Genomic DNA, 24,502 nt, shown 5'->3' on the forward strand with positions numbered 1-24,502 from the left:
CTCCCATACAGACCAAGCAAAGTAAAATTATATTTGGTTGTTTTCCTTGCAGTATCGCACGTTTGCTGAAAGACTAGCCAATGTCAACATCGATGTCATCCATCGCATTGACAGAACTGGGGCGTATGATGAGGTATGTAACGTTTTGACCTATTGTTTCACACTCCTATCACACATTCGTATCAACATACAGGTTGTTATTGCTCACCTTTGGTTATCGCACTCAATTTTCATTAACTTCTTTCCGACAGGAGGTAGAAACCTACTTTTCTGAGGGACTGACAAAATGGAGAGATCTAAATTTGACAGAGCATTTTAGTGAGTATAACTCCCCCTAAATATTTATCAGTATACTTTGACCGGTGTCCGTCAGTGCTTTTTAAAACTATATCCTTTTGTTCAACAGCCACTTTCCTGAAAGAGGTATGCAACAAGAGTCAGTCCTTCAACCTGCTGGTCTTCCATCAGAGCTCCATAGTGGAGAGCCTGAAGACCCATCTGAGCGTGAAGAAGAGTCTGGCCGCCCAGCCCCTACTGGAGTGAGTGATTGAGACTCCATGCGTGGATGGGCTCATTATGTATTGCTGTGGACTCTTGCTTACTGTGTGTGTGTGTGTGTGTGTAGGCGTGCATACGTGCGTACACCTTTACCAATGGGAGTGAATGATGCCGAACACAGCATTATTTTTAATCTGTCTGTCTTCCCCCCCCAGCCTGGTGGTGCAGTTAGCCCGAGACTTGCAGACAGATTTCTACCCCCACTTCCCTGACTTCTTTGTCCTGATCACCTCTGTACTGGAGACCCAGGACACGGAGGTGCTGGAGTGGGCGTTCACCTGCCTCTCATACCTCTTCAAATACCTGTGGAGGCTCATGGTCAAGGACATGACCAAGATGTACAGGTAAGCATATGCCTGAACTGGCTTGTGAAATACCTGTTCGTTCTTGAGATGATGTTCTTGAGATGATGAATATCAAAATGTCATGTTTTTTTCTTCTCTCACAGTCTGTACAGCACGCTGTTGGCACACAAGAAGGAGCACATACGGAACTTTGCGGCTGAGAGTTTTTCTTTCTTGATGAGAAAGGTAGGGTTTTATACGTTACGTTTTCAGTAGTAGATCAAATATGATTTTGCACTAATCACTATCCAACGATGACGAAATGCACCATCCAGGGTTGGGGGGTGGGGGGGGACAATTCTATTTCAATTCCATCAGTCCATCTCCCGAATTGAAATGGAATTGGCCCTAAGCTATGAGAAGCAGTTGAATAGCTCTGACAGGTTTTTGTCTCCCTGTCTCCCAGGTACCAGATCTGGACGACTTGCTCAACCACATGTTCTCTGACCTGGAGGAGCATCCTGGGAAGGCCGAGGGGGCAGGACAGCTGCTGTTTGAGATGTGCAAAGGAGTTCGCAACATGTTTCACTCCTGTGCCGGCACGGTGAGATTATCATAAAATAGTGGATATATGGAGTAGACTCTGAACGCAGAGAAAACGGCTAGCACAACCATGTAGCACAACATGTATATATATATATTAAAATAAATATGAATATGTATTCAAACAAAAAAGTAAAACACATGATGGGGTGTCTTGTTTTATAATGATTGACATCATCTTTTCTCTAATTCCTTCATTTACACTCCTTCGCTGTATCTTCCACCTTTCACACTCCCTCTCGCTGGCTCTCTCCTTCCCTCCTAGGCCTTTCCTGTAGCTCTGAGGAAGCTGGGTCCAACAGCTAACCAGGAAGTCTCTCTGCCCTGGGACGCTGTCAAAGACGCCCTGGATCACATGGCCCAGTCCGCAGCCAATCACGTCGAGAAGGAACACTTCCTGGTTCTCTGGGAGTCTCTACAGGTCAGTGGGCCTCTCTGCTTTTGATTGGCTCAGTGTAAATGCATATGAACCCCCCATGAGTAGACATGCCGTGTTTAGCAATTATTGACCTGTTGTCGTGAAACCTTGATTGGACTGCCTGCCGTGTTTTTCAGTGAACTGTCCCTTTGTTTTGATTGATGGGTTGTTTACATATAAACTGATCTAGATCCCTCCTCTCTGGTTGTCCCTGTGTAGGCGTGTGTGAGTGAGGTCCTGAAGAGGCTGGAGCAAGGAGAGAAGATGGAGGAGGAGGAGGAGGTGGACCACAGCCAAGCCTCTGAGCACCTGGAGAGGCTGCTGTTCATCCTCCACACCCTGGTGGGACACAGAGAAGGAGCAAAGGTCACCAAGCCACAGGCAGTGTGTCAGGTGAGCATTTGGTCATGTGATGCATGCACCCATGCTTTTGTTAACTCGACCCAGTGTATATGCTTCTCAATTTATTTAATCAGAATATATTTAAAAGTAAAGTGATATGTCGTATTGGGACTTGGGAATACGATACTCAAGAAAGTCACAGTTTATTAAATTGTAGATAACACATTCATCATGACCCATGTCTCCTCTCTCCCCCTGTAGATGGTGCTTCAGTTGGTCCAGTCTCCGGCTCTCTCAGGGCCCTGCACTCGTCTGGTGCTGCAGATCATCTCCTCTCTGCTGCTGGGGGAGAATGTGTTCCTACCGGCCCCCCTCATCCTGGAGACCATCAAAAAGGTGTGTGTGTGTGTGTGCGTGTATGTATGTATGTGGCTCAGTGTGGTCCTGTGTAGCTCTCTGTGGTCCTGTGTGGCTCTCTGTGGTCCTGTGTGGCTCTCTGTGGTCCTGTGTGGCTCTCTGTGGTCCTGTGTGGCTCTCTGTGGTCCTGTGTGGCTCTCTGTGGTCCTGTGTGGCTCTCTGTGGTCCTGTGTGGCTCAGTGTGGTCCTGTGTGGCTCAGTTGGCTAGAGCATGGCACTAGCACCACTTGGGTTGGAGAGGGGGGCCCTATATACAAAATACTCTCTAGTCACTTTGGATAAAAGCATCTGCTAAATGGCATGTATTATTATATTAGTGTTTGGGAAGTAACTGATTTTGAGAGAGCCCTGTGCAACCTCTTTAAGGCTCACTGTATCTCTGCTGGTCCATGTAGGTGTTCAGCAGTAAGATGGAGCAGGACCTGATCCTGGAGTTCACCAAGGAGATGTTCACCATGAAACAGTTTGAACAGGTCAGTAATACATCAGGTCATTTCATCATAGCAGAAAGAAGGAGCTCTGTTCATAGAACATTGATTCACTCCTCTCTCTCTCTCCCTGTTTCTGTCCCTCACTCTCTGCCTCTTCCTCCTTCTGCCTCTTTCTCGTTCTATCCTTCTCACTCTATCACTCTCCCCCACCCTCTGCCTCTCTCTCTCTCCCCCCCCTTCTTTCTCTCCCTTACTTTATTTCTCTCCCCCCTCTCCATCTCCAGCTCTTCCTGCCCAGTCTGTTGCAGTACGTTGAGCAGCTGTTTGGCAGTGGTGACTCCCTGTCCCGCAACGCAGCTCTGGAGGTGCTGGTTAGCCTGATCCTGGCCAAGGCCCAGCCCCCCACCGACGGCTCCATGGCCTTTGAGAAGTACCCCCTGGTCTTCACTGGACAGAACACCCTTGGGTGAGCCTCGACACAGCACACCAAGTACCATGTACACAGTCTACACACCTGCCGGTCACAGCTCATTTCATGGTTGATCAGAGTTGGTTACAGGAAAAAACAAAGGGGACCTGACTGACCAGCAAACCGATGTTGAATTTTCAAATTGGTTAACATTTTTGTTACCAATTTTTGTTAACCAATTTTTTAAGGGTTTGGTTAAGGTTAGGGTCAAGTTTTAGGTTTTGACCTACCTCAGGCTGCCAATTTGATGCTGGTCTGAAATCTCCCCCGAGTTGGTACGCTATAATCACTGACTGTGATTTCCTGTACGTAGTCTAAAAGGCTCCCAGAGTTATAATGTAGTAACATTATCTCCACACACAAGGTCATTGTCAGTTACTGAATGGTGAATTCTACTCCCTTTCACATGATCCTTTGTCTACTCTGCACATGTACAATCTGCTTCAGCTCCATCAAACAAGCTGTGATGTCCGTTCCTTTAGTATAAATCTGTGGTGGTGTTGTTCATTTTGTTCATGTTTTGATTCCTTCTCCTGTAGGAGCTCCAGCAGTACGGAGCCAGCCCAGCCCAGCGGTGGCACAGAGAAGGTGGCAGTGCCAGTAGTTCCAGTGCCAGAGTTGATCCTCTCTTTGATCACCTTGCCCCAGGACCAGGAAATCACTGACCTCTCTCAGCCCTGGGCGGCCTTGGTGCTCCTGCCCCACCTCAGGTAAACTGTCCCCAGCTTGTACGCACACACATACACACTCACAAACGGCACCCTACACACACACACACACACACACACACACACACACACACACACACACACACACACACACACACAAACACAGTCAAACAGGTTTTGTTTATATCATATTCTATGTGATGACATTGTAACACTGGCATATTGAATCCTCAACAGCCACAACCATGTTGCTCCTCCAGATAACCTTTTTCAGACTCAGGATATCATTGTGAGTGTTGTGTTGCTGTGTTTCAGACCGCTGGCACCTGCCAGTGTTATCCCCAGTCTGACGGCCCTCCTCAATCGCCTGCTGTGTGATGTGGCGACTGGAGCACTGAGCAAAGGTGAGGACTGTCATTTGGAGAAACGTTCTTGTTTACAAAGTCCTCTCTGAAATAGAAAGACAGTGTTTCTGGTGCCGTTGATCCTGAAGTGTGTGTTTATGTTCACCACCTCATATAAAGACCAAAGGCCATGTGTGTGTATATATATATATATATATATATATATATATGTATGTGCTTCTGCCTCGGTACAGGTTTCTTTTGAAATATATATATTTTATCTCAATGAGACTAACCTGGATAAAATGAAGGTTCAATAAAAAGTTCTGCCCCCCCCAGGTGGACTGTTCGTGGCCCGCCAGGCCCTCAGCTCCCTCCTGGGCCTGGATGGCTCTGCTGAGCTGCTCACCCTGGTCCCAGTGGAGAAGGTCAAAGCCATCATCCAGTAAGTACTGGAGGAACATCACTCACAGTGGCACGTATTCACAAAGCATAGGAGTGCTGATCCAGGATCAAATTCCCATCTGTCCATATAATCTTATTCAAAAGGCAACTGATCCTAGACCTACACTCTTACCCTGTGACGCTTTGTGAATATGGGCCAGTGTGTAGTCCTGTGATACTCAACCCTGGTCTTGGAGAGGGCACAGGTTTTTGTCCCAGCTTAGTGCTCTGACAGCCGATTGAACTTCTCAACTGATCTTCAAGACCATGATTAGCTGAATCAGGAATCTGAATCACTGCTGAACTGGAGCAAAAGCCTGCGGCACTGCGGCTCTCCAGGACCAGGACTGAAGGTCACTGGTCTAGTGTCATTTGACTCCATGACTGGTGTGTTCTGAGGTCATTCTTTATGAATAGAATGTTTTGAACGATTCTGCTGAACTCTGATCCTGATTGTGTGTGTGTGTGTGTGTGTGTGTGTGTGTGTGTCAGGAAGTTCCCTACAGACCTGTCAGCCCTGTTGCTAGGAGACCTCTACTACACCCGGCTGTCACTCAGCGGCGTGCCAGAACACCTATCCCACAGTGCATTGCTGGAACTGTACCAAATGCTGCACTGCAATCTCTCCTCCAACCTCTCCAAGGTGTGTTATATTTTCAAAGAAAGGGATTCAAACCGTTACCATCATCTCTGTAGCATGGTAGCTAGTCTGTTTCTGCTTCAAACAAAGTAGTTAGCACCTATGCTAAAACAGAAACAGCCTGAGACCCAGGCTACACGTTTTTTTCTTGGTGTGATCATTTCCCGATGGTGCTCAATTCTTTAATTGGCTCCTCCCTCAGATCCGCCTGCTCACTCTAAGGATCCTCACCCACTTTGAGGCGGAGCTTCCCAAGCAGTCAGAGGTACGGCTGTCAATCAAATAATGTTTATTTATTTATTTTTTTAGTAGCTACATAGTATTGAAAAGACTGAACTAACTCATTCTGTGAGGGTGTGTATGATGAGCTTCTCTCTGCCTCCAGGGTGAGGAGAGTGTGGAGGTCCAGCCTGTGTTTGCAGTGTGTCTCCAGGCTGAGTTGGTCCCAGCGTCGGTGCAGGACTACAGAGAGAAGCTTCTGCACCTCAGAAAGCTCCGACACGACCTGGTGCAGCGCTGCCTACCTCAGGGGCCGCAAGGCTCCTTCCAGCAGGTACTGAGACCTAGACCCTGTTCTAATACTCTTTAAATGCATCCGTCCTTCCTTGTAGAAGGATCACTGATCTGACATGACTTGATTGCTGGAAGCAATGTAATGAAAGGCTTGCTTTGACCAGTCCAATCACGTTAGATCAGTGATTTTCTTGAGGAAGGAAGGATGCATTTTTAAAGAGTTAGGGGGGCCTGAGACTTAAACCTTAGACTTAGACTAACCTCCCCTGAGTTTTACTGTTAAATTCTGACAACGAGTTGATTAATATTTTGCTATTTTGCTTCCTCAATGTACAGGTGCCTCTGCGCTACCTAATCGCAATGTTGTTCATCAACTTCAAAACCCTGTGGGACCCCGTTATTGAACTCCTTGTGTGAGTATGAGAGATCACACCGCAACTACAACAACAAAACAAACACGACTATCATACTTTATAAGCACTTTTTGGGCACCGCCGTTCACCTGTGTTCACTCTCTTTCTTGTCCTCTCTTGTACCCCTTCTCTCTCGACAGGACTCATGCCAGAGGAATGGACAACAAGGACTTCTGGAAGGTCTACCACGAGCTTTTGGAGATGGTGGCAGGTCTGGCTGGTGAGTTTGGTAGCTTGTATTGTGTCTGTCATTTTTGTGAAAACATTGGTAAGAGTTGCTTGTCATTTATCTCATTGGCGTGTGTGTGTGTGGTCAGGTTTTACATTACGTGATTATCTGCAAAAGTGGCAACATATGTTGTCTCTGTGTGTCTCAGAAAAGGAGCTGCGCGCGGATGATGACGCCGATGATGATGATGACGAAGATGAGGGTGGGTCAGAGCGGCAAGCGGAACCGGGCTGTGACGTCATCGAGAGCGGGGACGTAGGGGTCTTGTTCCTCCAGCGTCTGAAGTTGACCTCTAATCCCAGTGAGAGGACTGACTTTACCAACTTCCGCGGGCTGCTGTGGAAGGCCATGGCCCAGATCCCTGACCGCGTGGAACCACGTAGCCGAGAACTCAGCCCTCTGCTGCTGAGATTCATCAAGTTAGTCCTGTACTACAGCCTATACACACTACATCATGTGGCCTACACCCTACAGCCTTTCATCTCAACTACACACTACTCTACATGTTAGAGCCATGGTCTCAGCCCTCTGCTGCTGAGAATCATCAAGTTAATCCTATACTACAGCCTACACACTACACCCTACACTACAAACTACAGCCAATAACTACACTATACTACAGTTCAGTCCAATGCTACACTATATTGCACTCCCCATACTTCCCTTGAATATAGTTACTAATAATAACGTATCTTACCGTGATCCACTGCGACCCACCAGTCGGTCCTCCTAACCCACCGTTGGGAAACATTGGTCTAATACCATTTAGATGCTTCTGCTCGGCACACTCTCTAACTGAGCCCATGGCTCTCCCCTCTCGTCTGATTGGCAGGAATGAGTTCTACCCGTCTGACCTGCTGGTGGCGCCCACTCAGGACCTGAGGAAGAGGAACGCTGTTGCCCCAGGGGATTCTGGGACGGCCGGGGAGGAAGAGATGGGAGAGGAAGAGGAGGAGGAGGAAGAGGGGGGGAAACGGCAGAGGAAGATGCCACCAAAGAGAGCTGCAGCCAAGTAAGAGACGGGGGCGTCATCTCTCATGGCAGTTGGTTTTGACGCTGCAGTGCTTTTCACTGATATTATCTCAAATGTTGAAACATAATGATGGTAATGGAGATGGATGACGAGGCACAGTCTGAAAATTGTCCCAGATGTATCAGTTGTCTGGGGTGAGATTACTGTGCTGACAGTGTTGTGGTGCATTAAGCTTATCGCCTGCTCTGTCTGTGGCAGTGTAATAAAACCCATGTGCCTACAATCGCCCGGTAGAGTAGAGTCACTTATTTTTCATATCCACACACTAGCGCTTTCATTGGGAGTTACATAATCTGGTAACAAAAATGTCCAAAACACTTTTTTTTGGTTCCTGGTTCTCTTGATAAGTTTTCTCTTAGGAAATACTCAAAAGGAAAGTCATGATGAAATCAATGTCTCTTTCCACAGGCAACTCATTGCTCACCTGAAGGTGTTTGCCAAATTCACCAACCCTCGCTCCCTGTACCTGGAGCCTAGCCTGAGTGAGCTGTATACCCAGGTACACTGACTTACCTCACCTGTCAATCGTGATCACCTATCAAGTGCAGCAGAGGCTGGTAGAGGTAGAAATTGGAGGACGGGCTCATTGTTATGCGTGGAATGGAATGAAGAATGGTATCAAACACGCATCCTATGATTTCTGCCTCCACCAGCCTCCCCTGGTCAACTGTCACCCCCACTACAATTTTCCATCTGTGGTCGCCATTAAGATGCCCTGCTTGTCATTGCACCATTATGAGTGTCTGATGGTGTTTCTGTGTGCAGCTTCTGTGCCACCAGGACCAACAGATCCAGAGAGCAGTTCTAGAGTGTGTCCTGACCTACAAGGACCCCAACATCCTGCCCTACAAGTAAGTCTCTCTCTCTCTCTCTCTCTCTCTCCTCTCTCCCTCCCTCTCTCTCTCTCTCTCTCTCTCTCTCTCTCTCTCTCTCCCTCTCTCTCTCTCTCTCTGCCTCCCAGACAGAAGGAGCAGCCAGTCCGGAACAAAACAAGCGTTTATCATTCCTGTAGAGCTGACTGGGCAGGAGTCAGTGATGTAGTAATAGCTCTGAGAGGTCCAGAGGTGAGACAGTGATACGGTAATCAGACTTGGGAGAGGTGACCCAGCTCCATACCCAGCTCTCTCTCTCTCTCTCTCTCTCTCTCTCTCTCTTCTTTTCCTCTCTCTCTCGCTGTTGCTCTCTCTCTCTCTTTCTCTCTCTCTTTCTCTTTTCCTCTCTCTCTCGCTGTTGCTCTCTCTCTCTCTCTCTCTCTTTCTCTCTCTCAATGGTAGTCTTTGTGAGCAGCATCTCTGATTATGATCCAAGCCATCAGTGACCTTCTCAGGTTCCATTGGGGAAACAGGAATGTTCACATCCATCCTGAGCTGGAGATCTGAGGGACATTCTTCATGAACCTCTGTTATTAAACTATCCATTACTCATCTCTCAGCATATCTGTGGAATAATGCGTTGCGCTGGTGTAGAGTTCCATAAAATAAGGCATTGAAACGACGGTGACCTAGTTTACAGAGAATCACCCTGAAAACCTTGTCAATGGCGGGATTACATTGCTATGTTCCGTTAGTGATTTAAGTGTACTGTATATGTGACCTTTTGAAGCATTATCCGGTTGGGGTCTCAGAATGCAGATGTGTGATATTTAATATATCCTCAGGTATTTGATAAACATTTCTCATGGTGTTTGATATATTGATATGGTATTATAACAATGTGTGTATTGTGTACAGGGAGAATCTGGAGAAGTTGCTGGATGACAAGTACTTCAAAGATGAGATTGTCTACTTCAACATCTCAGAGGAGAAATCTGTGGTGGACGCCTCACACAGGGCCCAGCTCATCCCACTGCTTATGAGGTGTGTGTGTGTGGTTGTATACAGGTGTGTGTGTGTGTTTGCAAGTATGTTTTGTGGGGTGTGCATCACCTATATGACTCCTATGCAACAACCTCTCTGACTAACCTCTCCCTCTGCAGGGTCTTGTTTGGGCGGATGCGCAGCAAGGCTGGCAGTAAGTTCCAGGGCAAGTCCGTGGCTGCTGCCCGCTCCTCCATCGTGCTGCGCTTCCTGGCAGGGTGCCAGTCTGAGGAGCTGGGCATGTTCATCGACCTGTTGCTGGAGCCTGTCTGCCACCATGGGGAAGGTAGGGTGCCCCTAACAACGTCATTTATACAGTGATGCATACATAACTACTCCTGTAACTTGAGATCTTGAGTTAGGATTCCACCCAACTGAAACGTGTAAATAAAACCTTAATGTCAATGGAGATACTACTAGAAAATGTGGGTCTAAAGTTTTAAATTTGTGTGGGCCTGGTGGCCATATACTGTAAACAGGGCCAAATTAGTTCATCCATACAACCTTATTTGGGTCTCTCTCTCAGGTGCGTGTCTGGCTGCAGTGGAGCGGGCGGTAGCCGACACAGACGTGTGTGCGGTCCTCCCTCTGGGTCGGCAGCACAGCCTGTTGAACATAGTCAACACGGTCATCACCAAGCTGGGCCACCTCATCCACACCTACCTGCCAAAGGTGCTCCAGATCCTGCTGTGTGTCACCGCGTCCGTCTCCACCATCCTGGACCAGAGAGATCAGGTACGCGGCTCTGGTCTAAAGGTGTTTGGGTGTGGTCCAGTCTCTCTCTCTGTCTCTATTTCTCTCTCTCTCTCTCTCTCTCTCTCTCTGTCTGGTCTGTCTGTCTGTCCAGTTGAAGGCTTTTGTGCTGACTTCTAGCCTAAACTTGATCAATAAACATTATAAGTATGTTGTAAAGTTTTTTGTTTTTTGTTTGCCTGTGTGCAGTTGAAGGCTGGCTGTATCAGTCCTCTGAAGAACCTGCGGCGCCTCGGGGTCCAGAGGATTCAGGACTTTTTTGATGGTTTCGACTCATACAACTTTACCCCCGACGAGCTGGACGCGGTGTTCCAGGCTGTGATCTGGCCTCAGGTCTGTCTGTCTGTCTGTCTGTCTGTCTGTCTGTCTGTCTGTCTGTCTGTCTGTCTTTTGCGGAGTAGGATGACATTACCTTTCTTTCTGATCAAGATAATTTCATCATCTTCATGTATCTACTGTCCCTCCCCAGGTGTGTCGTCTGCCCTCAGAGAGCACATACTCCCCCACCCCCCTACTCAAACTACTCCACGTGTGGTGCAAGAATGCCAGGTGAGTTTCATCCCAGCACAATACTTCTTGCTAGGATCATCCATCCATCCCTCCATCCCATTAATCCCATCTATCCATCCATGCACCCATTCATCCATTCTTCCACCCCATCTATCCATCCACCCATCCATCCATCCATCCACCCATCTGAACGTCCATCCACCATCCATCCGTCCATCCATCCATCCGTCTGTAATTCCCCCCCTGTCCTCTGTGTCCTCTCTCTCAGGTATTTCCCCCTACTGGCCAAACAAACAGAGGCCTGGCCACCCAGAGTGTGATGTCCTCCTCAACGTCTTCTCTCTGCTCTCCGCCAAGAACGTGTCTGTCGCAACCATCACCATGGTGATGGACATCGCAGAGTCGCTGGTCTCCACACCGGACCTCGTGCCCACGGAGAACGAGACGGCGCTGAGTGTCAACGACTGTGTGTTCCCCCAGCCAGCAGAGGGCACCTACATCACCGCAGGTCAGAAGATTTCAACTGGATCAGTCACACACTGGCTGCATCTCAATAGTCTAAAGAGGCTTCCTCTCCTCGTCTCCTTCCCTTCATAATCTGACCAGTGAAGGAAACCGCTTTACACTATTGAGACGCAGCCTGTGTCTTTAATAAACGCAACACTATCTACAGAGCACTGTAGCTAGCCTTGGAAGAAAATGGGTATCATATCATATGAAAATGCAAAAAAGCACATACACATACAAAAGTCACTAATAGTGCTGATTCTTTGTCTGGTTCAGACATTCTGACGCAGGGCGCCAGCCTGCTCCTCCCCCACATCTCCACCCTGCTCCGGTACCTCAGCGGGATCGTACGCAACTCCGACAGACTCAAGAAGAGGAAGTACAGAACCCAGGTCGCCAAGGAGCTCAACATCCTCTCAAAGTGAGTTGGGAGATATTCGTCTCCCCTCTTGTTGTTTCAGTTATGCGGATGAGAAGTTCATTTCATGGATCTTCATCAGACACGTACTGCATATGACAACGTGAGATTAGCCTTCTTGGTGCCCAGCACAGTTACTAACACTATTAAGTATGTGTATACGGCTTGTAGCATCTCTGCCACAGGAGATAACTCTCTTAATGCAGTAGCTAGAGTGGCTGGTTGGCAAGCAGAAGGTTGTGAGTTTGATCCCTGCTTAGGTCGAGGTACTCAACCCCGCCGTTCACTACAATATTATATTTCTCTTCCAGGATCAGTCGGTTTGTTAGCAACAAGGAGCAGAGTAATGTCCTCATCAGCGTGCTGCTGCCATACCTCCAGAAGGCCCACAACCCACAGGTACGTTGTTCATATTATGCTATGGTTGTGCTATGCTACGTCATACTCAGTTAATTTGTGTTGTGTTGTGGTTGTGCTATGTTAAGTTATGTCATGTCATTTGTTGAATTTTGTCTTGTGTTTTAGGAGACAGAGATTGACATCCTGGCGACAGTCCAGAACCTTCTGAGACAGTGTTCTGAGCCCTCCTCCTTCCTGAAGCCTCTCAGTAAACTGTGCTCCATCATCCACAACAAGCTGCCCAGACAGGCTCTCACCTCAGTCTTCCAGGTCTGATACTGTACCAGTACCTATGTCTAAGGACCCGATGAATTATTGACCCCCTTACCCTGTCACATTATCAACATTTAAAATGAATCCTTGTTCAGATGGAAACAAAATGTGATATTTGAACAAAGTAGTTAAACCAACATGCTCCTTAGATCCACCTCTGGGGGGCGCTCCTGTGCCGGTGCTGTAGTCTCTCTCTGAGTGCTGCAGCTCCAGCCTGGAGACCCTCGGCAGCTTTCTGGCTGTACAGTTGGAGGTGCTTGAGTCATTGGTGTGTGAGATCAGTCTACCTGCCCCTCCAGCCTCCCTGCTGCACTGGCAACCTTCAGTTCTACTGGCAGGAAGCTCCCAGTGCAGCTAGGCTGGTGGGCGGACACAATAACTAACGACCTGAGAAATTCTTGATGACCACATGTCACATTATCAACATGTAATCCAATGCTTTTGTTTTCTTGCCTCTGTAATGGCGATCAAGTTTGTGGATTTGTGCTGACACCTGTGTGTAGCCTAAAAGAAGTTCCCTCAGAGGAAAATTAATGTTATTGTATTGTACTGAGTTAGACTGATATCATTCCTGAATGTTCTCAAAGACGGTGTTTAACTGTTCTCTTCCTCCTCAGACTCTAGCAGACCTTGACCCTGAACTGAAGTACATCACAGATTTGGTTGCTCAGGTAGGCTTGGCTACCCTTTTTGACAACCAGTACACACATCAGTACCATACACTTTCATCCACATGAGGAGGATGGGAGTCGTTCCTTGTCACTGTTGCTTTGCTGCAATTTACCACACAGACATCACACACACATACATACGCACACACACACACACACACACACAGAATTCACACAGATGCAGTACCACACATGTTATTCCTATCCTCACCATAACTGTGGTTCTCTCTCTCTCTCTCTCTCCTGCAGCTGAATGCGTTTGACAGTCGCCACCTGGATGAGGTCTATTTTGATAAGCGTCTGACAGCCTTCCAGGAGGCTGCCAGGCGGATCAACGAGATGGAGACTTTGGACATGAAGTTCATCAACATCATCATGCACAACTGTTTCCACTCCTTTGAGGTGAACACACTAACACACAGACAGACACACGCTCAACAGTAGTTGTAGTCACTGATATGGAAAGTCCATATATATATGTATATATATATATATTTTGCCTGAAGAGATCTACGGCGGAAGATAGCTCGTTCCACCAGCGGTTCCACCTGTTGTTGTTTTGTCTTTTGTTGTAGACATCAAATAATGACAAGTAACATTCATTTATCCATTCATCTTCTTCTCCCTCCTGTGTGTAGATTGGAGACATGTCCTTGGCAGACAACGCCACCTTGTGTTTGTCAGCTGTCATTACAAAGCTGGCAGCAGTGGGCCGCGGTGAGGAGGAGTATAAAGAGATCGTACAGCACACCTTACTGGACGCTGTCAGTAAGGGCCTCAGGAGCAAGACAGAGGTACACACACACACACACACACACACACAGACGTACGCACACACACCCACACGCACACCAGAACTGGGCTAAATATGCATTTTAAATGGTTTCAAATATTTGAAAAGTCTTGAGATGTCCTTGATTGAGCTTGTCAGGCACAGCAGAAGCAAGGCAAGCTGAATCAAGCATACTTCAAGTTTTTGAAATATGTATTTTGCCTAGCACACGTACACGTACGCACACGCACACACACACACACACACACACACACACACACACGCACTCACACTCACAGTCTCTCTCTCCTTCCTCAGAGTGTACAGCATGACTTCACCACGGTGCTGGCCTGTCTGGTGAAGACATTCCCTACCAAACGAGAGTTCAAAGACCTGGTTCAGCTCACTGACTACAACGACCCCGAGTCAGACTTCTTTGAACACATGAAGCACATCCAGGTAGGACACCATAGATGGAAATGCTCACAATGATCTTAAATGGTTGTAGTCGTATTATATTGTGAAATACACAATTTCCATATTTCCATCTGCATGGATAGTGAGACAGCGTCACCCATATCCTGTATGGTTTTTTATCCTCTCAGATCCACCGCAAGGGTCGCGCCCTCAGGAGGTTCGCCAAGCAGCTGACGGAGGGCACGGTGACCATGACGTCGCGCTCGCTCCAGAGCTACATCATGCCCTACGCCATGACGGCGCTCTTCGACGAAAAGATGCTCAAGGTTAGCGAAACGTGATTTCCTCATTCCGTGTTTGTTTTTGTCCGAATGACTTAAAACATTTTGAAACTGATCATTTTGAAACTGATTATTTTGAAACTGATCTATTATGATTGGATAGGTGATTTGCTAAAATAAAGTGGTTGCCCTCTATAAATGATGTCATCAGCTCACTCCTATCTAATAATGTCATGTTACTTCAAATTCTTCTTTATTGCAGTTGCACTGTGCATAGTATAAGAATGCTATTATATTGATGTAGATCGTTATATACTGCACTACCTGTATATACTGTTCACACTGCACTTTTCTGCTTTTTTGCACTTCTGGTTAGACGCTAACTGCATTTCGTTGTCCCTGTACTTGTACTCTGCACAATGACAATAAAGTTGAATCTAATCTAATTGTAAGATCTAAACACCTGCCCCTGTTTGGCTACATAAAGTTGTTTGTTTGTGTGTGTGTGAAGGCCGGGGTTTGAACCCGGGCCTCCCACATGGAAGACCCAAGTGTCTACCGTTACATGTATAACCTATGTACTCTCCCTGCAGCATGAGGGCATGACGACAGCGTCTGTGGAGGTGATCGGAGCAGTGTGCAGGAAGCTGACCTGGTCCAAGTACCTCTACTACCTCAAACACTTCGTCCACATCCTACAGACGTCACAGGCTGAGCAGAAACTGGCTGTCAGGTAGGGTGTGTGTGTGTGTGTGTGTGCGCACGTGTACTGTGGCACGCTGCTCAGTGTTGTTGAAAGGGAGAGAGTTGATTCATTCCTATCAGTGTGTGTGTGTGTGTGTGTGTGTGCATGCTGTCGGGAGAGGGAGAAAGACATTGTTGTGTATCTTCCCTTTGATACCATGGTCTGACTGACTCTCGTCTCTCTCTAGTCTGTTGGTGACGGTTCTGGACGCGTTCCACTTTGACCGTGAGACTCTGGGCAAAGACATGGAGGCTGCCAAGGCCAGGGCCAAGGAGGGTGAGTTGATCCTAACCCCAACCCTGCTCCAACTCTGAGGACTCCTAATTGAACTAAATACAAAGGCTACATTCCATTTCAGCCTACCAGTCGCTTCCTGTTGCCCCTACCGAGGGACTAAGGGAAGGGGCCAGGGGTTGAAATGGGACTGGGCCCAAGTGTCTTATATCATTCCCTCTCTGTTTGTTCAGCTTCGAATGCCATTGTTGATGAAGAGGCTGAGGAGGAAGAGGAGGAGGCGGCAGCCGTCGAATCAGACGAGAGCGACGCAGAGGAAGCCATGGAAACCGACAAGGACACAAAAACGAACTCTGCAGAAACGGCCGAGGCTGTAACTATGGAAACGGACGTTGTGGAAAACGGCGCAGAGGTTGCTATGGAAACCGATGCCGCAGAGTCAGCTGTGGCGGAGCCCCGTGCTGTTCCAGTGAAAAAGAAGGCCCCCTCGGCAGCCCCTGCAGTTCCCAGTGGGTTACCCCAGAGCCAAGAAGAACTGGAGGTTCTTATCGTAGCCATACACCGCACTGTTAATGACAGTGTCCTGCCCCGACTACAGAAGTGCCTCAATGCCAAGGTACACACACACACACACACACACACACACACTCACACACTCTCACACTCAGTTTACCTCCCTGTGCCTCATTGCACTGTGATAGTGTTGTGATACAGATTGATGACATTTGTGTGTGTGTGTGTGTGTGTGTGTGTGTGGTTAGGTGAAGCGAGATGACGAGCACAAGGCTGTGAAGTCTAAGGATGTGAAGGAGGAGGAGGTGGTCAGAGTCCCCATCGCCTTCGCCATGGTCAAACTCATGCAGACTCTACCCCCAAACGTCATGGACGCCAACCTGCCTGGGTATGTGTGTGTGCGCGTATGTGTGTGTTTCTCCTACAGACGTTCTTCTTGCCAAGACATCTGTGAGGTAGTGCTTACAGTACTGTGGGTATGTTTTGCTCATGGTTGAGTGTGTGTTTGCCTGCAGGATCCTGACGAAGTTGTGTGTTCTGCTGAGGAACCGGTTCCAGGAGATCCGTGACGTGGCTCGTAACACTCTGATCAAGATCATCGAGACGCTGGGCTTCAAATACCTCCACTTCCTACTGAAGGAGATGCACCACGTGTTGACCAAAGGCTACCAGGTGTGTGTGTCTGTGTGTGTGTCTCTGTCTGTCTGTCTGTGTGTGGATATGGACTTGTTCCAATACTTAGAAAATGTGTCTTTCCTTGTAGCCAAATGATGGATCTAAAAGGACGACATTGATGACATGAATATTCTCTGTACTTTATATGTCTGTTGTATTACTGTGTGTTTGGTGTGAATCTCCACTCATCTCTCGTTCTCTCTCCCCCTTCCTCCCTCCCTCCCTCCTCCAGGTCCACGTGCTGACCTTCACTGTGCACTCGCTGATAACTGCTCTCAACTCCACGCTGAAGAGTGGAGACCTGGACCCAAGCATGGGCCTGCTAATAGAGGTGTGTGTGTGCGCGTGTCTGTGTGTGTGTGTGTGTGTGTGTGTGCGCGTGTGTGTGTATGTTCTCTATAGCTGTGTGTCTAACAGCTACCTGGTCCCCACCCCAACCAACCACAGACATCTGACATATAATCCACTGTTTGTTCAGATCTTCAACATGGAGCTGTTTGGGCCCGTGGCGGAGGAGAAGGAGGTGAAGGGGATTGTCTCCAAGCTGATGGAGGCCCGCCACAGCAAGAGTATGGACTCCTACGAGCTTCTGGGCCAGTACTGCAGCAAGGACAGAGTGTTACAACTCATAATGCCCATGAAAGAGGTTCGGGAGGTTTTAATACCTTTACGATTATGCACTTTACTATAATTATGTTGATGTTTACCAACTGTTGCTGTTTGGTATCCCTGCTAACTGTGTGTGTGTGTGTGTGTCTCTCTCTCTCTCTCTCTCTCTCTCTCTCTCTCTCTCTCTCTCTTCCCCCTGTAGATCCTAGAGAGCACAGCCACTCTGAAGACGACACGGCGGTCCCATGCAGTGTTGAAGAGGATAGTGGCAGGTCTCCTGGTGAACCAGGGCATGTCCCATCAGTCCATCCTGCTGCTCAGCCACGGCCTGGTCAGCGAGAGTCTGCCCCTCGTCACCAAGAGGAACAGGTATAGACAGACAACCCAATACTGCTGACATACAGACAAGCTCATTCACACACACACACGCTCATACACACACACACACACACACACTCACACACTCTCTCTCTCTCTCTCTCTCTCTGTATTTCTTCTGTTTGTTTTGTGTGTGTGTGTGTGTGTGTGTGTAGAGAGAAGGCCTCTGCTAAGGGTCCCCTGGACCCCCGCCTGCCCCCCGCCAGCTGCCTGCTGCTGCCCCCCACTCCGAAGAGAGGGGGACTGAAGGCCCCCGTCAGTAGCCGCACCAACATGCACATCCTAGTGGACACTGGACTCAGGGTATGTCCCACCACCATATAGCACTGATCTAAATCAGTGTTGCAGGCTTTTGCTCCAGCTTAGCAGTGACACACATGATGACACACCTCAGCTAACCAAGATATTGATGATCAGTTGATTATTTCAATCAAGGTGTGAGAACCTGGGACCCGCTGTGACTCCCCTGTTTATAGATGGTGTGTAGACAGAGTTGAGAGTGTATTCAATGTATTTAATAGGGTGGGAACGGGATACGTATAGCTTGTGATGCGTTACATGATACACTAGGCGTTACTGTCATTTTTTCCCCTTGCGTATTTAACATGTCATCCTCGTTCTGTTCAGCTGCTCCACCTGAGTCTGAAGAAGCACAAGGTCAACTCCTCAGAGGCCTCGGCCCTGGAGATGCTGGACCCCTTCGTCTCCCTGCTCCTGGACTGTCTCAACTCCATGCACGTCAAGGTTAGTCATGTCTCCTAGAAGTGTGTGTGTATGTGTGTGTGTGTGTGTGTGTGTGTGTGTGTTGATGAGTGTGCGTGTTTGACACCCACAATCAGTCAATCATTCATACTTTATTTGTTGTATTGCACATTTCATAATACAAATACAATACAATACAAGGAAAAAATATTACAACTAAATCTCTCTCTCTCCCTCTCCCTCTCTCTCTCTCTCTCTCTCTCTCTGTCACCTCTCAGGTGATAACAGAGTCTCTCCTGGCGTTCACGTGGTTGTTGAAGTTCCCTCTGCCAGCAATCGAGAACAATGCAGGTCAGCTGACCAAACAGCTGTTTGTCCTGCTCAAGGACTACTCTAAGGCTGGCGCTGCCCGCGGAGAGAACTTCCACCTGGTCCAGAACTGCTTCAAGGTAAGACACACACACGCACAGACACACACTTATTTAACTTTTTTTTTTCACATGCTACAGTCTGTATGCCTTTGAGTGGATTTCCAGTTCATGGTTCCAATCATATCTAAAATGTGAATCTCTGTATCGTATATTTGACTGTGTTCTGCTCTCTTCTCCTCGTCAGTCCATCACCATCTTAGTCAGGAGCATGAAGACACACAAGATCTCTGAGACACAGCTGCAAGTGCTTCTGGGATACGCCGAGGAGGACATCTATGACCAATCCCGTCAGGCCACAGCCTTTGGTCTGCTGAAGGTAACTAACCCCCTCTCATTCCACATGATATACGGAGTGATGTTTACACTCACTGCTCTCCTTTGTCCATTTTATGAGCATGTATCTATAAGTATAAGTATTAGCATGTATACCCTTATATGGTGAAAAAATATGCACAGTGAGTTTTTAGGTATAACTATTGCATAGAGTTGTAAACACGAGTGGGCGCACTCCCCTTTAATGACCTGTGGTTGTTTGGGGAGCGCCGGGGAGTCCTCTCTTCATCTTCTGTCACAGATGCAGTGAGTGGGTAAGATAGCTGGTGCCTTCTCTAGGGCTATGACTCTATGATTGATTGTTCTCTCCCCTCCAGGCGATCCTGTCCAGGAAGCTGGTGGTGCCGGAGATGGAGGAGCTGATGAAGAAGGTGGCCAAGCTGTCGGTTACCGGGCAGAACGGCATGATCCGGGTCCAGTGCCGACACGTGGGTTTCACTGATATTTAATGGATTATTTGTGTCTTTACTGGTTTTGTTGTTGTTGTTGTTTTGTTTTAAGATTATGAAAGATTATTATTATTATTATTATTATTTTTTTTTTTAAAAGAGGTGTTGCTTGATATTCGACTAACACTGACTTCTTTCTGTGTCTCCCACTTTATTTTCCACTTATAGATTTACCAGAAGTACCTCCTGGACTATCCTCTGGGCAAAAAACTGAGGTCACACTTGGATTTCGTGGTGGCCCAGCTCAGGTGAGTGTGAGAGTGAGTCTGCAGGGTTGTTGTAAGTTGTGTGATACTGGAAGTACAGATCTAATAGCGCTCTCTCCCTCCCTCTCTCAGTTACGAGTATGACACAGGCAGAGAGTCGGTTCTAGAGATGTTGGCCTTTATCTTCCAGACCTTCCCTCAGGTATTTATATCTCATAATTACCACTGTTAGGCTCCCGGTGGCTTTGTCACTGCTGTAGTCCCAATGGGTTCTAGGTCAGTGGTACTCACTACTGGTCCTGGAGAGCCCCAATGGGTTCTGGTCCTGGAGATCCGCAATGCTGCAGGTTTTTGCTCCAGCTCAGCAGTGATTCAGATTCCTGACTCAGCTAATCATGGTCTTGAAGATCAGTTGAGAAGTTCAATCAGGTGTGATGGCACTAAGCTGGGACAAAAACCTGGACCCACTGTGGCTCTCCAGGACCAGAATTAATAAGTATCACTAGGTAGATCTTACACTTGCTACAGATCTAGGACCTGCTTACCCGCTCCACAATCTAACTTTAACCTTTAGGGGATACATGCAAAACTGACCCTAGTTCAGTGTTTAGGGTCAACTACCATAGTGTCTAATGCTGGATTGTGTTCCAGAACCTGCTGCTGCAGCACTGTGGGATGTTCTTCGTGCCTCTGGCTCTGGCGATGGTGAACGATGACTCAGCACGCTGTAAAAGAATGGCCGCCATGGCCATCAAATCCCTGCTTGGCCAGCTGGACCAGAAAAACCAGAACACCCTGTTTGACCTGGTCAACACCTGGCTGACTGGAGACAAGGTACAAACACACACGCACAAGCACACACCTACATTTACATTACTGTTATGGCATTTAGCAGACGCCTTTATCCAAAGCGACTTACAACAAATACATTTGACTAAGTAAGTGAATCATCGATCCATCAGTCATCATAAGAAAAATTAATATATGCTGGTAAACATTTGGCAAACACACACACACCACACACACACACACACACATCCCTACACGTGGAAAGCATGCACACCTGCTCAGTGTCAGGACAGTTTGCTAATGTTTGTATATCTGTGGTTCTTGTGTGTCTCTCCTTGGTGTAGAATGTAGTGACAGTGACCTTTTGAACCTTATTATGTGACCTCTAACCTGTGCTCCTCTCCTCCAGGTGTCTCTGCGGCGTCTGGGGGCCCAGGTGTGTGGGTTGTTCGTGGAGGTGGAGGGGGTTCAGTTCGATCGCCGTCTGGAAGCCTTGCTGCCCCTCCTGGAGAGGGAGATTCACCCCGACGGCTACGAAGATGTGAGTGTAAACCATAGACATGCATATCGTTCACTATTGTTTTAGTGGATGTATACATTAATGGATGTAAACAATATTAAAACATTCAAGCGTCAGATCGTGAAACCTCAAGCGTCAAGCCTCGCTCAGCCTACATAATAATTTATTGTTCTTTTTTATAGTTTTTTGCTATTTTGTTAATATTTTGCTTATATATTGTTGTTTTATGTCCTTTGCACCAACCTCACCAAGTCAATTTCCTGTATGTACAAAGTTCTTGGGTTTGATTTGGAGCTGGGAAATATGATATCTGTCAAGGCAAGGCACATGGTTCACATGTCTCTGTTTCTGTCTGTCTCTCCCAGATTGATGAGGAGCAGGACGAGAAGGCTGCAGACAGACTGCTCTTCAGCTACCTCACCCTCATCACCAAACTCACCAAGGACTGCAGTCTCCTGGAGCTCAGAAAACCACAGGAGACACTCACCAACATGTGGGGTAAGAGTCTGCCTTAGGTTGGACATCTATAAAAAGTTGGCCCTTCGCTATCTGAATGAATGAATGAATGAATGAATGAATGAATGAATGAACGAACAAACGATAAATGTATGAATGCTCTCTGTTGTTCTGGACTGGTTTTAATGGCACCATGCGTCCTCCCCAGGTCACATCGAGGCCCATCTGCGCTACCCCCACTGCTGGGTGTGGCTCACGGCCTCCCAGCTGTTTGGTCAGCTGTTTGCCGGCCACAAGCCAGATGAGCTGGTGGCTCGCTGGAGAGGGGAGGGGACTGGGACCAATGCCTCAACCACCACCCCAGAGCCTGTGGCTACCACCTTCCTCACCACCAACCTGGACAAGAAGGTAGGCCAGACCAGCACTCTGAAACATCTGACTCTAAACTGAGTGATATTGGCATAGTTGAATCTTCATACAAAAGAAAGATCTTTAATTTTAACACAGATTTACGGATTGATGTTACTGTAGGTATTAACAGATTTTCTCCCCCTTTCTCCACCCCCCTCAGATGAGAGAGCTGGTCCTGTCTTTCTGTCACCAGCTGCAGTCCAAGTTCCTGGACACCTCCACAGGGGAACAGGTATTTGTAAATTTTTTAAATTATTTTTTATTTAACCCTTTAGGTTATTTATCTCTTTTTTGAGAGAGACTTGGTCAACACTAGCCCATTTGTGTTGTGTTGCCTATTAAGACGGTTTATGTAGGGGTAATAACAGGCCACACAAAAACAGTAAAATCACAATAAAATCAGACAGGATTTCTGGATCAGCAGTGATTTGACTGACATCTGTCCTGTCTCCCATCCTCAGGTGATAAAGAACCTGCTGTTTGTCGCCAAGGTGATCTACCTTATCTCACCCGAGTCTGACATCACACTCGCCCAGGAAAAGATGGAGATGGAGAAGGAGGGAGAGAAGGAGAATGGAGAGGGGGATAAAGAGGATGACAAAGAGGAGGAGGAGAATAAGGAGAATGGTGATGAGAAACAAGAGGCGGAGGAGGAGGAGGAGGAAGAAGAAGAAAAGAAGGAAGAGGATGAGGAGCACGACGATAAGGATGACGAGAAGGATGACCGTCCTCCTTCGTTACTGTGGATGATGAAGAAGCTGTCTCTTTTGGCCAAGAGAGAGGCGGCAGACACACCCAAAATACCCCTCAAGGTACACACACACACACACACACACACAGACAAATACAAACACACACACACAAGTAAATGTGTGTTTAAAATGATTTATTTCCTTTCCACCCATAGAGAACGTGTGTGTTTAAGTTCCTGGGTGCCATCGCTGTGGACCTGGGCAAAGACCGCCTGGGCCCCTACCTCACCACCATCATCGCTCCTCTCTACAGAGAGCTGGACAGCACCTACGCAGACCAAGGTAACCAGAACGCTGTCTTTCTACCCCCTCTTCTTCTCCTTTCTCACCTCTGTCCTCATAACCTCATACAACCTTTATTTGTGGTCCTCTGTGGCTCAGTTGGTAGAGCATGGTGCTAAAAACGCTTAGGTTGGCGGTTTGATTCCCGCAGGGACCATATACACTGAAAAAGGTATGCACTCACTGCAATGTACGTCGCTTTGGATAAAAGCGTCAGCTAAATGGCGTTTATTACTATTATGATGTTAAGCATATACAACCTCATCACTCAGCCAGTGCTTGCTCACTGTCCTTATACATTTGCTGTGGCTCTGTTATTTTCACTTGAAACCAGGCTAGAAATGAGGAAAATTTATTTGAACTCGGCCATGGCTATCTCTGGTATTATCTGTCCTGACTACACTCTCTGTGGTTTGGTGGTTGTTATTTGCTTGTTCTCTGACTGATCACTGTGTTTTGGATGTCCCCAGACCCAACATTGAAGAACCTGTCCCAGGAGCTGATCGAGCTGCTGAAGAAGCAGGTGGGACTGCAGGTCTTCTCCTTGGCCTTCTCAGCTGTCCAGAGGGAGGCTTCAAAGAGGAGGGCCTCCCGCAAGAGAAACAAGGCCATGCAGGTATGATATGGGGTCGTAGTCAACAAGCTAAATTCAGGGGACCAGAACACAAACTTCTTTTTTTTCGGTCTTGCTGATTTCGAATCAGCAAACAATTTTTTAATAGAACAACACACGTATATTTATTTGGATAAGTTCAAAGTTCTTCATTGAACAGGCTCACATAGGTGATGCTCACTGTTTGTTGCTCAGTAATGTTCATTATTACTATACTTATTTATTTATTTTTCCTCTGCTAGGCGGTGGCTAATCCTGACATTGCTGCCAAGAAGAAGCTCAAGAAACACAAGAACAAGATCGAGGCCAAGAAAAGGAAGATCGAGTTTCTGCGGCCGGGCTACAAAGCCAAGAGGCAAAGGAGTCTGAAGGACCTAGCTATGGTGAAATGATCATCTCATCTCCTCAAAGAGGTACCAGGCAATTATGAACTATCACTTACAGGACCAGATAGTTGTGACTCCAGTCCGCAGCACAGTGATGGCATCGGTTGAAAATAACTTATCTGTGGTGCAGCAAGCCACCTGTCTTTTGCTGATGACATCACTCTGTGCATTCAGTCTCACGGTTTTGAGAATTGTTATATTGTCTAGGGGGGCTTTACATATTGTGCAGTTACATGTACAACTCTGTTTTTTAATTAAAATTAACTAAATACTCTACTACTATACTTTGTCTGAATTGCTTACATCGTTTTGGTTAACAGTGTTATGTTGGGTATTATTGGATAAGTATGCAGGG

The 24,502-nt window shown here is 47.3% G+C and overlaps 1 protein-coding gene across 1 annotated transcript in view; it reads left to right on the forward strand.

The window, feature by feature from the left end:
- Positions 1-24,423, forward strand: part of utp20 (UTP20 small subunit processome component) — a 24,785-nt gene extending 362 nt beyond the window's left edge. Inside the window, 62 exon segments of the mRNA XM_083692276.1 lie at positions 53-133; positions 252-318; positions 407-539; positions 714-902; positions 1,007-1,088; positions 1,309-1,446; positions 1,711-1,866; positions 2,083-2,256; positions 2,467-2,601; positions 3,018-3,095; positions 3,338-3,519; positions 4,062-4,232; positions 4,506-4,594; positions 4,874-4,979; positions 5,471-5,621; positions 5,821-5,883; positions 6,004-6,171; positions 6,468-6,544; positions 6,685-6,764; positions 6,922-7,192; positions 7,606-7,785; positions 8,215-8,305; positions 8,572-8,657; positions 9,537-9,662; positions 9,782-9,948; positions 10,189-10,397; positions 10,605-10,748; positions 10,885-10,964; positions 11,194-11,212; positions 11,214-11,433; positions 11,709-11,853; positions 12,162-12,249; positions 12,376-12,519; positions 13,140-13,193; positions 13,443-13,595; positions 13,832-13,987; positions 14,284-14,424; positions 14,571-14,708; positions 15,257-15,396; positions 15,596-15,684; positions 15,876-16,258; positions 16,404-16,543; positions 16,671-16,827; positions 17,063-17,161; positions 17,309-17,476; positions 17,642-17,808; positions 17,973-18,120; positions 18,445-18,561; positions 18,798-18,968; positions 19,135-19,266; positions 19,601-19,711; positions 19,901-19,980; positions 20,071-20,140; positions 20,590-20,772; positions 21,137-21,268; positions 21,613-21,745; positions 21,912-22,111; positions 22,275-22,346; positions 22,576-22,926; positions 23,022-23,148; positions 23,619-23,764; positions 24,004-24,423. Of these exon segments, the coding sequence (XP_083548402.1) occupies positions 53-133; positions 252-318; positions 407-539; positions 714-902; positions 1,007-1,088; positions 1,309-1,446; positions 1,711-1,866; positions 2,083-2,256; positions 2,467-2,601; positions 3,018-3,095; positions 3,338-3,519; positions 4,062-4,232; positions 4,506-4,594; positions 4,874-4,979; positions 5,471-5,621; positions 5,821-5,883; positions 6,004-6,171; positions 6,468-6,544; positions 6,685-6,764; positions 6,922-7,192; positions 7,606-7,785; positions 8,215-8,305; positions 8,572-8,657; positions 9,537-9,662; positions 9,782-9,948; positions 10,189-10,397; positions 10,605-10,748; positions 10,885-10,964; positions 11,194-11,212; positions 11,214-11,433; positions 11,709-11,853; positions 12,162-12,249; positions 12,376-12,519; positions 13,140-13,193; positions 13,443-13,595; positions 13,832-13,987; positions 14,284-14,424; positions 14,571-14,708; positions 15,257-15,396; positions 15,596-15,684; positions 15,876-16,258; positions 16,404-16,543; positions 16,671-16,827; positions 17,063-17,161; positions 17,309-17,476; positions 17,642-17,808; positions 17,973-18,120; positions 18,445-18,561; positions 18,798-18,968; positions 19,135-19,266; positions 19,601-19,711; positions 19,901-19,980; positions 20,071-20,140; positions 20,590-20,772; positions 21,137-21,268; positions 21,613-21,745; positions 21,912-22,111; positions 22,275-22,346; positions 22,576-22,926; positions 23,022-23,148; positions 23,619-23,764; positions 24,004-24,153 (8,598 nt within the window). The 3' untranslated portion in view covers positions 24,154-24,423.
- The last annotated feature ends 79 nt before the right edge of the window (positions 24,424-24,502 follow it).

Source organism: Argentina silus, assembly GCF_951799395.1.
Source record: "Argentina silus genome assembly, chromosome: 20".
In the NCBI taxonomy this organism is placed as follows: Eukaryota; Metazoa; Chordata; class Actinopteri; order Argentiniformes; family Argentinidae; genus Argentina; species Argentina silus.